Raw genomic sequence first — 17,790 nt, forward strand, 5'->3', positions numbered from 1 at the left:
AGCGTGGCCAGAGGCAGGGTGGGCAGCCGCTTGACTGGAAGTGGTGCTTCCAGGAGCAGCATCCGTAAGGACCCAGCAGCAGCTCTTATCTAATCTCATCAAGGTGCCACCATGTGTGCAGTAGCAAGGGACGCCATGCAGACTTTGGAGAGCAAATGCAAAGAGTTATTAGTAATGGTCAAAATCAGGTTTGAGATTTGAATTGTACACATACTAAAATTATTGCCTTTCTGAGAATTTTCATTTTAATATGCTTGATATGCAAAAATTTATGTTTTTATATTACTGCAGCACCGGCATACATTCATTCACTCATTCATTCATTCTTACTTGCCCTTGATGTGTTCACATTTGACAGTCTCCTGGGAAGTGCCCCTAGTTCCCGAGGAGGGAGGGAGCATGTTTGTGTGTGGATCCGTGCGTTGAGAAAGGCATAGTCTACAGAAGATGGACTTAGGTCCCTGCCTGGTGACCTGCCCTTCCTGGAGTCGTACATGAGATCATTCTGCGCAAATAATCTCAAAGGCCTATGTTTTTCATGTGTTAATAAAGTCAGCCCTTCATTCTCAAGCACAGATAATTTATGTGGAGTGTGTGTGTGTGCGCACACATGCACGTGCATGCCCATGCACATGCTTATACTGGGATTTTAACTCAGAGCCTCTTGCGCTCTTTATCACTTCAGTTCTAAAAATAATGGTATCATGAGTTATGAAATGTTTTTCAAGCCAGGAAGTGGTGGCTCCTATCTATAATCCTAGCTACTCAGCCAGCTGAGATCTGGAGGATTGTGGTTAGAAGCCAGCTGAACAGTGAAGTCCTTGAGATTACATCTCCATTTAGCCAGCACAAAGCTGGGCTGGAGGCGCAAGTGAGCATCAGGCATGAGTAGAATCGGCCTACTTTAAACTCTGGCACTGGCAGAAAAATAAATATAAAATGTGTTTTACAATTTTTATCAGTTTTACTATACCTTACCTACATTTGGGTTTTCCTCGTATATATATGCCATGGGAGTTTGAAAACTGTGTGTGTGCATGCATGAGTGTGTGTGCTGGTCCTAGAGCTTGAACTCAGGGCCTGGGAACTGTTCAGCTCAAGGTTAGCATTCTACCACTTGCTTGAGCCACAGTGCCACTACCAGCTATAAGACATGAGTCTCAGGGACTTTCCTGCCTGAACTAGTTTTGAACCTTTTGCAAAAAAAATTATATATATATATGTATATATATATATATATCCTATTCGTGCTTTTCGTTTTCTTCTTGCTCTAATTTAATAATTGCTCTTTTTGGTTGACATTCCCTTCCATTTCTTTTTCTTGTTTTCATGTTGTGAATGTCTCCAATGCCACAGGACATAGTAGAGAGGTTGCTGAGTACCCATCTCCGCAAGGTAATTGTTTCAGTTAATGTGCTGTTGGCGTTGGCATCGCTGCTGTTGCTGCTGTTACTGCTAGGAAATCAAGTTCTATTTTCTACCTGACTCCTTAGCTTTTTGGCCATAGCTGATTATTTTCTGAGTGTGAGTTTTCTGTGTTAGTTACAGTACTGAACTTGATTTCTCATTACAGTATAATACCTGCTCCTGTTCTCATTAAAGGGAAGAAAACATAGAAACAGTTGCTTTTTGGATTATAATGTAACTATGGAAGGTCTCCTTTTTAAATTTCATATCATTTACTAATCATTTGTGTGACTTTTGTAATGAAGTAAATGTGTTTTGGAATGATCCTCTCATTTTTCCTAAGCTCAGTAAACCTTCTTGTTGCCTTCATTAAACATCACAGAAGTAGAATCACTTTCCCTCTTATTCTGGATGTTTATGTGATCAAAGTCTTAATTGTTATTTCCCACCTACCTCTTTATCATGAACAATTTCAAACCCACAGCAAGGATCAAATACTTAGATGCTTTTCCTCTTCGTTTTCTAGTAATTATCATTTTATCCCTGTTTTCTCCCTGTCCCCTCTGCCCTCTGCCCTCAACTGTCTCTCTCCTTTTCCCTCTGTCTGTGTATCCTTACTGGGCTTATAAGAATGAACCCCCCAAAAATGCAAGTTGAAATTAGCAAGAAAGAATCTTAGGGCACAGTGTGGTCCATGCCCTTTATGATGTTTTCTTTTTCTTTTAGTGCTGGTCCCAAGGTTTGAGCTCAGGGCCTGGGTGCTGTGCCTGAGCTTTTCTATTCACAGTTAGTGTACTACCACTTAAGCCACAGTTCTACTTCCTACTGTTTTGGTTCTTAATTGGAAATAAGAGTCTTACGGACTTTGCTGCTGGGGCTGGCTTTGAACCATAATCCTCAGAGCTCAAGCCTCCTGAGTTACCAGTTCCTGGCCTTTGATTCTGTATAGTTGCTGAGCTCTGATGTTCAGATGACACAGAGTGAGGCCCATCTAGGACATGGTACACAGTGATTTTGTTTTAGGAGTGAATTCCATAATATTATTATGTATTTAAAATATAAACTAAAAATTAGAAATCGTCCCTCCAAAATGCCAAATTAACTGTATAATAAAGTATAGGAATAAAAGGAGTCTAAATCAATTTAATGACTTACAAAATGTTATAATAATCTTTATCTTATCAGTAACTGAATTATTTTACTCACTGCCAAAATGTTTTGGAATATTTCCCAAGTTGATTCAGTAACTTATATAGTACTTGCCAGGGGAGTTGGAACAGGCTCCATTGCTTTCTGTGTGACCGTGTACAGGGTATTAAGTAATTCCAGGTGGTTTTCGTGGCTCTAGCTTTTCCCCATTCTACTTCATCCTTCTTGTACCCCACCCCTAGGAATTTAGGGGAGAGGGTACAAAAATCAGCTTTATATTAAATTGGCCTGGACTAATGGCCCAGAATGGGCTTTTAGCTTCTTTTCTCCTGGTTCATATTTGGACAGTTACAACAGCACTCCGCCCGAGTCCATCCTAGACTGCACATCTTCTCCACTAGTTAATGAGACTTTAATGCTTCACGCCTCAGAAACACTCCATCATTCCCATCTTGTACCTCTCCCAAAAAAGACATGCTCAATAATAATAATCACTGACAAGTGCTTAGTTACCTGCCAAACCTATTTTGTGCTTAGTTATCTGCCAGAATTATTTTGTGTTTTATATTTCATTTTTTTGTGTTTCTGTTTAATCCTAAGCAGCCACAGGAGGCTGGCAGTGTTATCCATCCCCATTAACAAAGAAAATGAGACTCTGAATTACTTAATGATTTCTTGGTCCAAGTGACATTGTCAGGAAGTAGTGTGAACCCAACAACTCAAAATCTTGGTTACTGTGGTAGAATCTGCCCCCTATACCCACACAGCTGGGTTTCACTCTTACACTGAACATTTTGGCGTTCTCTCTCTCTCTCTCTCTCTCTCTCTCTCTCTCTCTCTCTCTCTCTCTCTCTCTCTCTCTCTCTCTCTCTCTCTCCCTCCCTTCCCTCCCTCCCTCCCTCCCTCCCTCCCTCCCTCCCTCCCTCTCTCTCTCTCTCTCTCTCTCTCTCTCTCTCTCTCTCTCTCTCTCTCTCTGGTTATAGTGGGTTTTTTTTCTTTGTTTGGGTTTTGTTTTTTTTAATCTTTCCTTCAATTCAGGAATATCCTGCTTGTCCTTCATGGTACTGTCCAGATACCATACCTCGTCTAAAATAGTTGTCCAGTGTACAGTATTAACAACTTGGGTAATAATCACTGTGTGTGTGTGTGTGTGTGTGTGTGTGTGTGTGTGTGTGTGTGTGTGTGTGTGCATATGTGCATAAGCTTGATTGTGTAAATCTTGGGGTTTGCAATCAGAGCCCGGGTGCTATCCCTTATTACTAAAGGCTAGTGTTCTATCACTAGAAATGGAGTCACAGCTCCATTTCTATCTTTTTGGTGGTTCATTAGAGATAAGTGTCTCACAGACTTTCCTACCCTGGCTAGCTTTGAACCATGATCCTCACATCTCAGTCTCTTGGGTAGATAGAATTACAGGCATGAGCTCCTGGCACCCAACAATAATCACTTTTTAGTCTTTATTCTGTTCCTTTGTATTATTAGTTCTATAAAGTCAAAAACTATGGGCCTGGGAGTTTGGCCTAGTGGTAGAGTGCTTGCCTAGCATGCACAAGACCCGGGTTCAGTTCCCTGGTACCACATACATAGAAAAAACCCAAAGTGGTACTGAGGCTCAAGTGGTAGAGCTCTAGCCTTGAGAAAGTCCAAGGACAGTGCTCAGGCCCTGAGCTCAAGCCCAGGACTGGCAAAAAAAAAGTGTATTTTTTTCAGTTCTTTCATCAGGCACAAATTATAGTATTTTGATGATGCCGGTAATGATAATTATTATGAAGATGATTCTGGTAGTTACAGTTTATTTCTTACATACTGTCACACCCTAGGCTAGGGTCCAGGACATAATTTGGAACTTTCCTGTATTTGATTGCAAAGCAGTAACAGCAGCACTCTTAATTTTGGTTCAGAGTATTAGGAAACAATGTGGTCCAAGTCACAAGTATGTCCATCAGTTTTTTTTTTAATGATCTTTCTGTTACATCATTTTACAAATAGTGAATATATTTAGTTGTAGGAAGTTTCAGTGCATTCTTAGTGCATATGGGTATGCATTATTTGCAAACCTGTATTTCAGAAGGTAGTCACTGCTAAAACTAACAAATGAATAAATAAATTTAGAAGCATTTAAGGCAGTTGTCGAGAACATTTTGTAATTTCTATTATTCCTAAATATAAATAATGAATTCTATTTTTAAATTTAATTTACCATGAAAATGGTATTTCACAAGTGTATTATAAATGTCAAGATATAGCTAGTAAAATTTTATCTCCAGAAGCCTAAGAAATGTGTTAATAAATGTATTACAGGCTCATGCGTATAATAATCTAGCTACTCAGGAGGTAGAAATCTGAGGATTGTGCCTTGTTCAAAGCCAGCCTGGGCAGGAAAGTCTGTGAGGCTCCTATCTCCAATTAACCACCAGAAAACTGGAAGTTGTGCTGTGGCTTAGAGCACTAGCCTTGAGTGAAAAAGCTCAGAGACAGAACAGGTGGTCCTGAGTTCAAGTCCCACAACTGCCAAAAATGTGTTATAGTCTTGTTAGGGCAGGAATTTTGTTTGTGGCAGGTTAGTCTTTGTGATTTATTGCCTATTGAGAGGTTTATAAGGATCTGGTTACAATACCATGTTTCTGATTTGGTACTTTGGCCTGGATCCCTGGAGCCTTTTGGAATGTTGTCTTCTGTAAGAATAAACTTTTAACAAAATTTATAATAATTAATTGACAACATAATCAAATAAGTTGTCTTCCCTGGATGCTGCACTTTAGATTACAAGAGAAGACATTCTAATGTCTTTCCAGATAGAAAGTTTTGCAAAATGTTCTTTTCTCTGAATCCTTTTAGATTTAATCTTATAACAATCCTAAATATCCTGGGATATTTCCAAGCATATCATAGGTGTGTACACACACACACATACACACACACCATAGAGCCAGCAAAACTATTCATTGCAACATTGTTTACCATATCCAAGATATGAAATCAAGCCACATGCCCCTCAGTGGACAAATGGATCAAGAAAATGTGGTGTATTTATACACGATGGAATTCTACTTGTCCATCAGAAAGAATAATATTGCCCCACTCATAAGGCAATGGAAAGACTTGGAAAGAATTATATTATGTGAAGTAAGCCAGACCCAAAGAAAAATGGGTTGCATGTTTTCCCTCATTTGTAGTAATTAGACTGTACCCATAAATCTACCAGTTAACACAATGGATGATAAAAGATTTTTAAAAATTACACTTGGACGTGATAAATGAAACTGAACTCTAAACATTCACACAATGAGACCAAAGGAAGATATTCTTAGGAAAGTATCACAGAAGCTCAATAGCTATATGCATATGATCATATAAAATGATATTTATTGAAATGAACTCCCAAGAAATGGAAACAAGGTGATTTTTTTTTAACTTTGTGATTTTTGTTTTTTTTTTTCTCCTTTAGACACTGTTTTTAATTTGTATACTTTTTATCTTGTGTGTAAGTTTATCAGTTTGGGGTCAATAAGGGAAAAGCACAGAAATAGTGGCACAAAAGGTAACCTAATTCAGCAGTAAGACTCTTTAGATACTATGTTGAAATGAACTATGCCGCCTAGAAGTGGGGGTTTGTGAGGGGAAAAGTACTGGGAGAAAATGAGGGAAGAGGTGACCCAGTTCAAAAAGAAATGCACTCATTCCCTGATGTATGTAACTAGCCCCTCTGTACATCTCCTTTATAATTAAAATTAAAAATATGTCACATAAATATGTATATTATGGTCTGTGTGTATATGTATATATGTGTATATATATACATCTGTGTGTGTGTGTGCACATACTGAAATTCTGGAGCTAGTGAAGAGTGGTGGGAAGATGTGGCTCATCCCACGTTGTTTACTACATATCTGTGTAGGCAGATTAGCTTGCTTCCCTACCGACTGTTTTCTTACCTGTGAAGTGTAATCTGTGGTGTCTACGCAGTTATTGTCCACTCGTGAGAATGTAGAATATTGCTAGGATGCTCCTGGACCCTATTAGTATGATTTATAGAAATAAGGCTTACTACTTACTACACTTTGTAGAAGAAATAAACTAGCTAAGGACATTTTGGTTAATGGTTATTTTATTTGCTTTATGTAGCTCATTTGCATGGGATACTATTTAAAATTACACTTATATGACATAGTTCTAAAATATTTAATATGGTTTGCCATAAGCCATTTGTTAAACTAAATTTTTCCTCCCAAGGATAAGGATAAAATCATCTAGTAAACAACTATTTAGTTCGGTGACCACAGTAGATTTGGGGGGGAGCGGGGGACAAATGAAAGCCTTGCCATTTCTCTTTACCACTTGATTTTACCCTGCAGAGAGGAACTGGTGTCTTCTGAGGACCTGCTGGAGTGGCTGCGGCCTTTCTGTGCCCACGAAGCCTGGCCTGTGCGGCCCCGCATTCAAGTGCTGCAGATTCTGGGGCAGTCCTTCCACTTGAGCGAGGAGGATGGCAAGCTCCTGGTATTCTTCAGGACAGAAGCCATTCTTAAAGCTGCGTGGCCCCAGAGGCAGGTAAGCAATAACCAGAGGGCAGCTCTGGATTACCTTCAAAATGCAAACTTTCCAATATGCTCATCACTCCAGCTTTTGTTTTCTAAAAGTACATTTGAACCTGACTCTACATTCCAAAATATGTTTCACTCACCAACATGAGTTAATCATCTCTCTCCATAGGAGATGGTGCCGTTTCCATATCTATTACCCCTGTGGCTCAGCCCTTCCAGGAGAGCTGCATGGAAATACAGGTGCAAGCTAATGGATTCATTTCTCTACATGCTCTTATGCGTTAAAATGCCCTTCTCTGTCCTGCTCTTTTATGAATGTAAGAGCAGTGACATAAATCTCGTTTCTCTGTGTCATTCTTCAAAGTTTGCACGGTCATTCTGACTAAAACTTGGCCTGATGAATATAAGCATAACTCTTCTTTGAATTCCATCCCTCCAGGTAGCTGAGTTTTAATTATCTATTACTTTTTTTTCAAGTTTTATATTCCTATTGCCACAAAAACCTAAAGACCCTGGAGATATCCTCTTGGCATATTAGTATACATATGCAAGCTTAAGCACTTGATTGAGTACATGAGAATGTTAATTGCAAAACTAAGAAATGTGGGGGCTGTTGAAGTTTGAATTGTACTGTAAACTGATACATGCTAAGGACATAGAATCCAGGCAAGAGCCGAGTGCTTTATTTGCCATCTTGTCAGTAAAAGTGAGAAACCAAGACCTCTCAGAGAATCTCATTTACAGAAGCTTTCCCTGGTTGTTGGGCTGTGACTCTACAGTAGATGGTGATGTGTCTTTCCAGCAGGTGAAGGGTCTATGGAGACCATTGGGGATACCTTAAATCAGCTCACATTATTATTGCCATGTGGAATTTCCAGTGCTCCTCATCCAGAATGGAATGCCTTCCTCAGACTGTCAGATCAGTGAGACGGATAAGTCAGCATGGGTGCCGAGAGTGTGGAATGGCCATCTAATCTGTGATGCTGAAATACTATACACTTTCATATTTGAGCCTAAACGCTTCAAAACTCATGTGTTGCTATCATCTCTTAAGTTCTTCTCAGTGTTCCAGTCACTCAAGCAACAAGTTGTAGCTGTTGTATAATTTCAGTAATTTCACTGAATTTTTGAGATATTCATTTCTTTATAACTTTTTCCCAAAAAGGATATAAGGCTGCTAAGCTTGTTACTTGACCATGCTTTTTGGTGAACTTGACTAGAATGGTGTGAGGGCAAACTACCTTCTCATTTGCAGCCTCACTCACTACTACTCTCTCATTTATACAGCAAAAACTCAGGCCCTCTGGAAGATCTCTTCCCAGAAGTCTCACAGTGATGAGTCAACCCATTTTTTTCTTCCTCTACTTTCCTCTTCACAGCAGCCTATGATTGGGGATTTCTTAAGAACACTTTATACTGTCTTCATTGTGTTACAGGCCCGTCCTTTTCCTCAAGAAATGCATCCATGAGTGCTTGCCCCTCTTGTTAATTAGATGTTTGTCATCTTCCTGGCAGTGCTGATTCAGATCATTTAGGAGGATAAGTTAATTTGATGAGGAATTTTGTCTTATAACTGTAGTGTCTTCTTGCTCCTTTGGAAATGAATGCAGAAAAACTGTGGTTTCAGAATGGCAGTATCACAACTTTTAAAATGATACAGAGCTATGCCCAGAGTTGAAATTGGCCTTTAAATTAATATTTTTCAAAACTTGTGTGTTCTTTTTCTAGAGCAATAGGAGGCTCAGGGAACTGTTGGGTAGCTTCTGTGTGTGTGTGTGTGTGTGTGTGTGTGTGTGTGTGTGTGTGTGTTCCTCTGCCAGTAGGTATGAAATCTTATGGAAGATTCTTCCTGGATGGACTTTGTCAACTTGGTATGAAGACCTCAAACTGTGAGGGGATGGCCCGCACACATCATCTGCCATTTCTCTGCACACGACTGACTCTACTTGCCATCTCTATAGCCCTAGTACCTTCTTCATTGTTAGAAATCCTGTGGTAATAGTAAGAACAGAGACAAGTTCTTTGAGACTAAGATAAGAGTAGAAGCTATTTCGATGTTCAATTACACAAGCTGTGGGACTGCTACCTTCACTGTAGCTGATAATCTTCTTAGGCGGACTTAGCATACATCAAAGAAGGGCTTAATAGTTAATTATCCTTTAGGTGCCCAAAGTAGGGACCCCACAAATCACTGTGTTTTTAGGCAAGTAGCCAGCTCCTGTGAAATTAAAGACAGTCTGTGGTACCTGCTCCTCACTGTGTCTCAGAGAGGCTATGTTTCCAGTTTTCTGATGAGTAGGTAACAGAATTAAAAATTCAGAGACCCTCATTTTCCAATAGTTAGAGAAACATTTCCATTCCTGAAATGTACCCCAGCACAAATGAGGGGATAAAGAGGGAATGCAGAGGGGGAAAGGAAAAATGAATTGTTATTAATCCCCTTGGTGCAGTTGATCTGAGTTCTTCAACTTTTGTAATTTTCTAGTTAACTGGTGCATGAAAAATTTGGGTCAAAGCGCTGTGTTTCCTTAAAAAACCTTCATACTCCAGTACCTCAAACCTTTTCCCCCATTTTTTGTAAAAAGAAAATGTATAGCATAGGCCTTTGCCTTTTGAATTTTTGATAGTCTGAGTGATAAGCAGAAAGAATTAATTTAAGATAACATCTAATCTCATGAAAAAAATCCTATGTGTTGCCTAATCTGAACAATGTGTGGCAATATTAACCTCACTGCCCAGAGGCCAGTTGGTTTATCTGCCAAAACATTAACAAAATACATATTTCTTTGTCATGCAGAACTCAAAAGCATAAGAGAAGTTTGGTTTGCAAAGCTATATTTAGTTCCTTCAGAATAGCTTAATGTCTTAAATGGCTTTAGAGCTAAGATTCACAGACCAATGCAGGGTGCGTGTTGATGTTGGAGATGTGAGTGTACGCATCCAGATGGACGATCCCAATGGCCAGCAACTGACAGATGTGGTCTGGAGTTAGGAGACACTTGCCGAAGCTTCCCGGCTCAACAGTCGTCTCTTACAGAGAGGGGTATTGACGTCCAGAAATGAGAAGGTGCTTTGTCAGATTTTGACTTAAATGTCACCTTGTCTAAAATGACTACACAGTGTAAATTAGCCACTCAATCAACATCTATTTTATCACTGTCTTAATTCTCTATAAACTATTTCCCACAATCTGCTGACTTCTTCTTGCCTATCCTTTATTTATTATATCATGCCTGTCTCCTCCCATTAGAATATAAATTCCATGAGAACAGTGATCTCACAGACATTCAATAAATATTTTTTGAATAAATGAATACTAAATCTTAAAAAGCAAAACAAAGCTTGTGCAAAGTCACCCTTAAAATGGCAAGGCTGGACTTGTGATTTTCAGCGTGGTGGTCCCGTCACTAGTTAGGAAGTATTAGCCATGCCACCTCCACCTCATATGCAAGCAAAGCAGTGTGCTTAGGATGAGGATCTTTACAGTGTAGTCTGGTGCTTTTAGACGGATACTGTTTTCTTGGTTTGCCACACTTCACTGACAGTGCTTTCCTGTCAGCCTCTTGTTTCTCACATGGCAGCAGAGAAACCGCAAAGCATGTTTGTCCCTACAGAAGCAAGAGATCTCGGCTGTTAGGGAAGAGCTCTCTGTCCCTTTTTCCTCAAATTGATGAGAGTTGAGTGAGCATGCATAGTAATTGGGCCTGCCAGTAACTGATGATACTGAATCTCCTTTGAAAAAGAGCTCTTTTTCCTTAGAGATTGCCCTTCTCAAAACTACCCTTCTCAAAAATGCCCCTGTGGCATTGTTACTATGTGCATAGTAAAATGCCCTACTGGGTGGTTGTCATTCTTTTCTCAGCTGATCTTCATGAGATCACATGACCAACTTAAAGTGGCACAACATGAAGGTGATGAAACTGGCCCTGTGCTATACTTCCTATTTTTCCAGGGAATTGTACTCAGCACTAGTATTTGGCCTTAAGCTGCATAGAGTGAACCCCTCACTTTTTCCTGTTTTCAGTGTGACTTTACATGGATTGGATGTGACAAATTTAGAGACTGAAAGGAAGAACGGGAAGCATTTTTTATTCTATAATTCATTATTTTTTTTAATGCTGGTCCTGTGATTTGAGCTAAACTAAAGGCCTGGATGTTGTCATATGGATGCTGGCTCAGTTCCAGGTGTTTGGACTTGCCTTCTGCAGCCAAAGACAAATTTAAAGTAAAAACTCTGAACCGAGACAAGATGACTTACTCCATTCTTTTCAAGGACGTGAGGTTTGTGTCTGATAAGGAGATTGCGGTTGCTTGACAAATGGCTTACAACCGAAGCTAAAGTCACCTAATTCAATGAGAGAAACACACTGGGAGAGATAAAAAGAAACATACTCTCTGTCTAAGACACATTTAAATTTTTATAATATTTAGTGTCAATAGGAAATAGTTACTAACTCGACAGATATCTGTAAAGTCCTGCAGATTTTCTGTAGGAGTTTGATGCCTGCTGGGGCAAAGATAGAAGCCAGGCACCAGTGGTTCATGCCTCAGCTACTTGCGAGATTAGGAGGTGGAAACGGAAGTATGTGGTTTAAGGCCAACCTGAGTAAAAAGTTCAGTCAGCAGCTGGCATAGCAGTACACATCTGACATCCCAGCTACACAGGAGATTGAGATCACGAGCAAAAACAAAAAAAATTACAAGAACCTACTTCAACAAAAAAGCTGGTTGTTTGTATGTGTCTGTCATCCTAGCTACAGAGGGAAGTAGAAATAGGAGGATGGTGGTCTAGACCAGCCCAGGGGAAGAAGAAAACCTATCTCAAAAATGACTAGAGCGGGAGATATGCTTCAGTGGGTGAGTGCCTGCTTAGCAAGTATAAAGCCTTTGTTCAAACTTGCATGTCTCCACCTCTTCTCCCAAATAGTCTGTTATTTTCTTGTTTACTGTGAAAGAGACAAAGTAAAAGAAAACATAGATAGGGACTGGAGAAATTTCTAGTAGTAGAGTACTGACTCTAAAGTTCAAACTTTATGGCCACTAAAATAATAATAATAATAATAATAATAATAAATAAAAATATAATAATGAGGAGGAGGAAGAAGAGGAGGAAAAGTAGGAGGAAGTAAAAAAGAAACAGCAGCAGTCGAAGAAAAGCTTATAGTTAAAAGTTTTGTAAAAGCAAAGGAAGAGGTGATATTGTCCAAAAAGAAATGTACTCTTTACTTGATTTATGTATTTGTAACTCCTCTGTACATCACCTTTATAATAACAAAAAATAATAAAAGTAGAAAAAATTTAAAAGAAAGAAAACAAGCACAAGGAAATGCTGGTGGCAATAGCAGGTCTTTGTCTCTCATCTTCCACCAGAATCCATTAAACTGTGAGCTATCTTGCTAGCTTGTCTGAAGGATAAAATCTCCACAGTTCTTGACAAAGGCTACCATTCTCCATGTGTGTTTGTCAGAATCAACTCCAAGTTCTTATTCTAAAGGTTCAATTACGAAGCTTGGAGAGAAGGATCACCTCGACTTTTTCACAGGCATTTAGACATCTGGGGAGTTCATCTCAGATTGAAGACTGGTGTTGGCCTGGGAGAGACTAGAAATCTGACACCTCTTACTTTGCTTGAAGCAGGAGAGCATATTCTTCACCCTTTCCTGGAGGAGCAGAACTATACAGTCCTTACTATTCCACCAAAATACAAGTCGTAGTTTCAGAAACGTTTCAGTGTGGAAGAAGTCAGAACAGATCCTTGGTAGCCAGCAGTGTGAAGAGGAGTTACTGCCATTACTGAGACACAGCTTGGGGCTGTTGCTCATTTAATCCTCTGGTCGCCTGTGAAAGTGCTCTTCCCTTGTGACTCCTCAACCACAATGGCCTGGCTCTGAGCCTACATGAATAGAAGAATATAGCAAAATATATGTAAAATGAAATGGTTTATTTATCATTATCTGTCTGTCTCCACGTTCCCCATAGCAGTATTGTAGTTTATAGAAAGGAGACAAATGACAGGAGTTGCTTGCATGTAGATTCAGCTACAAGTCTTGGGTGTGGGCTAAAGTGAGTCACAAAGGTTCTACTTCTGATTTTACTGTTCTTGTCACAACCTCCTGGTACTAGGGCCGTGGCTTTGGGCAAGGAGCTATGCATGCTCTCCTTCCTGTGGGGAGCTAGAGCAGAAGAAATAACTTCAAGCTGTTCTATTCACCAAATCTTTCTTTATAAGAGACATGACAGTATTATCAACTTCCTGGTTGGAAGACCAAGTTAAATGAATTAAGAGTCCTCTAATTTCACAGCAGACAGAACAGATTATACTTTGGCTCTGTCACTTGTGAGTCCTGTTACCAGTTCTACATCGTATGTACAGTGAAGTCTGCTGACTTGCTGTGCTAAGAAATGACTTCAGATCCTGTAAAATGCTCCCAGGTGGTTAGCCCACAGAGGGATGACAGGGGCCACTCAGAACAGGCTCTGAAGGGCCCCGTGGTCACTGTGCGATCAGGACTCCCCATAGCAATTACATGAATTTCATAGTGCTCTTGAGCATTCAAAATGGAGAAATTCTAGGATGACATTTTTAGACAACTCCTCAGGATCACAGCCAAAAATGACCATTCAGTTAATGTTTGGAAACGTGTTCATGTGGACAGTTAGCAAAGGGTGGTAATGTTTAATCTCATCATGATCTCAGGGGATCTGTATGAGGGCACATGCTGGATTCACTGTTATGCTGCTGTGTGCCCAACCAGGGCAGAGAAAGAGGAGTGCCAGGTTCAGCAGACCTTTACCTTAATGGCTGCTTTTGACTTAAAATAGGAAATACTTTCTTCCTCAAAAGATTGGAGGTGTGATTTGTTTTAGAACTGCCTTAGATGAAGAGAAATCATTCACTTACACAGTAAGAGGGGAAACAATGTGTTTTTTAATGTGGCAGTTTTTTCTTTTTAGAAATGAAGATGTAACCAAAGGATTTACTCTCTTCTATTTATAGCAAAAACATCCTTTACTAAAAGCAGTTTAGTAAAATCTCACAAGTTAAAGAAATCGCCTAGTTATCACATAGGCTAGCAGAAATTGGGTAATTAAGACTTAAAAAAAATGATACAGTGTTGGGCGCTGGCGGCTCAAGCCTGTAATCCTGGCTACTCCGGAGGCTGAGAGCTGAGAATCATGATTAAAAGCTCTGGCATGAATGTCCATGAGACTCTTTTTTTTTTTTAATGGTATTTTATTGTCAGGGTGATATATAGAGGGGTTACAGTTACATTCAAGTAGTGGGTACTACTTCTTTAACATTGATACTGCTTCTCATGTTTTTCTCCCATTTCCCCTCCCACAACCCCTTCCAACCATTTTGTTTTTCCTCTTTCCTTCCCTATTTCAAATAGACAAATAAACAGATATACAATATACCAGGTAACAAATTCAGATACAGTAACAACATGTGATAAATCATAAGGGGGAAAAGAGAAAAGAATTAGCTTTCCATAGTACATTATTTCCAATTAACCACCAGAAAACTGGAAGTGTCACTGTGGTTCAAGTGGTAAAGTACTAGCTTTGAACTGAAGATTTCAGAGACAGTGCCCAGACCCAGAGTTCCATCCCACCCCCCCAAAAAATAATAATATTGAGGATGGTGAAGTATTATAATTTCAGACCTAGAAACAAAGGATTTTAACATTAAGTATGTTAAATCACAAGGAGCCAGTTATATGGAAATCTACTTGTTTGAATTTATTTTGATAAAGTTGAAAACCTTGTGGAATTTTCTAGTTCTAAACTGTTTTTAATATATGTTTCAGAACTGAGTAAGACATAGATAGAGCTTTTAAAGTTTTATATAGTAGTTTGGTTTTCTTTACTATGATGAAATACCTAAAACAGGATAACTTTGTAAAGAAAATAAGCTTATTTAAATTATACTTCTTGGTACTCAGGGTGTGTACCTCTGTTGTTTCAGTTCTGATGAGGTATCACAGTCTGATGGGGGCATATGCTAATGAAGTTATCACATCACCAGGAGAGACTTAGAGAAACTGAAGGTCCCATGGTCCCTTGCAAGGTTGTATCTGAGACTTTAGGACTACTAAGCCTTACCCCCTAACCTTGCCACACTGAGAAGCAAGTTTCCACCCCAGGAGGCTTTGGGTGACAAACAACATCAAAACCATAGCAAGATATTTGGCTTTATATAATGAGTGATTGTTGTCCTTAATGTACTATGTTATCTCTCATCTCTTTTGCTGACCCTTGGTTATCTCATGTTGTTACAGTATTTCCCTTGTTATCTGATATATTGTATATATGCGTATTGGAAAGGGGGGAAAACAAGATGAGGGGCGGGGAGGGGGAAGGGAAATGGGGACCAAGACATGAGAAAGGGTATCGATGTATGTGAAGTAATGCACTTTCTGTCTGGTGAATATAATGTAACCCTTCTATTAATTACACTTAAAATATATTTTTTAAAAAGATGTTTGGCTTTGGCTTTGGTTTTTCTATATTGGGTTTCAATTTTTCTTTAGCACTTTATAAAAACTTTCAAGGGAATGTTTAATCAGAATCATCAAATTTAAGCTACGCATCACAGCTCATGTCTACAAATCCCTGGTACCTGGGAAGTAGAGATAGGAGGATTACTATCTGAGGCCAGCCTCAAGCAAAAACACAAAGCCCTAACTGAAAAATGATGACAGAGGAAAAGAGGCTGAAGGTGAGGCCTGCCAGAGCACCTGCCTGGCAAACATAAAGCCCTTTGTACCAGAGTCCAAACCCTTGTACAAAGTGAAATGAAAGAAATCTGGCTTCTTGAATAAAGCAGTACAGTTGTTGTATATGTCTGCTTGTAGGTGGACATGGCTGATGTGGAGACTGAAGAGAACCGCTACTCTCTGTTCGTGGAACTCCTGGAAGCTAGTTACCATGAGGTCGAGTTTCAGCACTTGATTTTGCTCTTGCAAGCATGGCCGCCAATGCGGGGTGACCCTGTGTAAGTATTGCCATAAAACTGATAATGAGACTTGCTCAGCTAGCCTTTAGTTCTAAAACTGAAGCATCTGCAGATGAACCTCTGCAAGGGGGAAAGAAAATATGGGTTTCACTCTTACCTGAGGCACATGTTTCTAGAGCTCCGATGAGTCCCTGGAATTGTGGGTAAGAAAAGACTGTGTGTTCTATGCATATGCTGGCATTGTGGGTTGCATCAGACTGTGTGTTCTTGTGCCATGACTGTGCCTGGAACTGTGAGTGGAAACCTAGAATTGTGCCTAGAATTGTGGGTAGGATGTAGTGACACTACCTGTTTCCTCACACATACATTGCTAACTTAATTAAGCATGTACGTAGCCCACTAGCCATGACAGCAACTTTTGCAGTTTAAGGAGCAACCACAAAGCTCACATGAACTTCCCTCACAGATAAAGCATTCATTCTTGCTACAGATCTTGGCAACCTTAGGATGCAATCTCTTTTTCTTATGAAATAGAGAACTTTTCATTTCTTACATCAAAGAGTCACACACAGAGCCAGCATCACAACACATGGATGTTGGAGCCGTTATTAGGTACAGTACTTACTAGGTACTTACACACAGGCTCTGGGATGCCATAAGGGCCTGTTTACAAAGGTGGCTGCTAAGTAAATAACAGAAGGATAGCATATACAGCCTTGACGCAGAGGATGAATGCATACTTTCAGACTTACATATTGTTCTGGAGCTGGCAACTCATGTCTGTAATCCCAGTTATGTTCAGGAAGCCGAGATCTGAGAATTGTGTGTGGTTCAAAGACAGACAAGGCAGCAAAGTCTTTTAGACTCCTTATATCCATTTAACTAGTGAGAAGTAGAACTGTGGCTCAAATGGTAGAATACCAGACTTAAGTGAAAGAACTAAGGGACAAGCCAAGCCGGGTGTGGTAGCTCACTCCTGTAATCGTAGCTACTCAGGCAGGGGGTGGGATGGCGCTGATCTGAGGATCAGCGGTTTAAAGCCAGCCCAGGCACTAAAGTCCATGAGACACTTGTCTCCAGTTAACCACTAGAAAACTAGAAGTGGCACTGTGGCTTCAGGGGTAGGGCAGTAGCCGTGAGCTGAAGAGCTCAGGGACAACACTCAGGCCCAGAGGTAGGGTGGTAGCCTTGAGCTGAAGAGCTCAGGGACAGTGCCCAGGCCCGAAGTTCAAGCCCCACAACCACAAAAATTAAGGGACAGCATCCAGGCCTTGAGTAAAAGCCTTAACACTGGCGTGCACACCCCCCCACACCCACACACACATTATGTATTACTTATTTATGGAATTTGCCATTAATAAATATTTTGGACCATGTTGTATATTTCAGTTGAACAGGGGTAATTGAAATCACAAAAGCAGTTGTAGACATTACTGTGTATAATCATGCATAATTTACACCTATAATCCCAGCTTAGAAGAAATGATAGTTCAAGGCTAAGAAGAAAAAAATATAACAAAATATAGCAAGACTTCCAGCCCAACCAAAATGACAGATGCTTATAGTTACTACTCTGTAGGTAGGTGGTCCTTGGTCTGAAACTGGTTTAGAAAGAAACTTAAGAACCGTGTCTGAAAAATAAAGCCAGAACAGGCTGGGGATAGGAGTCAAGTGATGGGACACCTTCCTGAATTCACACCCCAGTACAATAGTACTACCGTGTATATCCAT

At 39.9% G+C, this 17,790-nt stretch overlaps 1 protein-coding gene across 1 annotated transcript in view; it reads left to right on the forward strand.

Annotated features, from left to right (window-relative positions):
- The window catches only part of Nbas (NBAS subunit of NRZ tethering complex), a 262,549-nt gene that overhangs the window by 224,733 nt on the left and 20,026 nt on the right, over positions 1–17,790 (forward strand). The window contains exons 48-49 of the mRNA XM_090337434.1: positions 6,912–7,107; positions 15,959–16,098. Of these exons, the coding sequence (XP_090193560.1) occupies positions 6,912–7,107; positions 15,959–16,098 (336 nt within the window). The remainder of the gene's footprint in view (positions 1–6,911; positions 7,108–15,958; positions 16,099–17,790) is intronic.

This window comes from Megascapheus bottae, chromosome 7 (genome assembly GCF_031878675.1).
Source record: "Megascapheus bottae isolate mThoBot1 chromosome 7, mThoBot2.hap1, whole genome shotgun sequence".
NCBI lineage: Eukaryota > Metazoa > Chordata > Mammalia > Rodentia > Geomyidae > Megascapheus > Megascapheus bottae.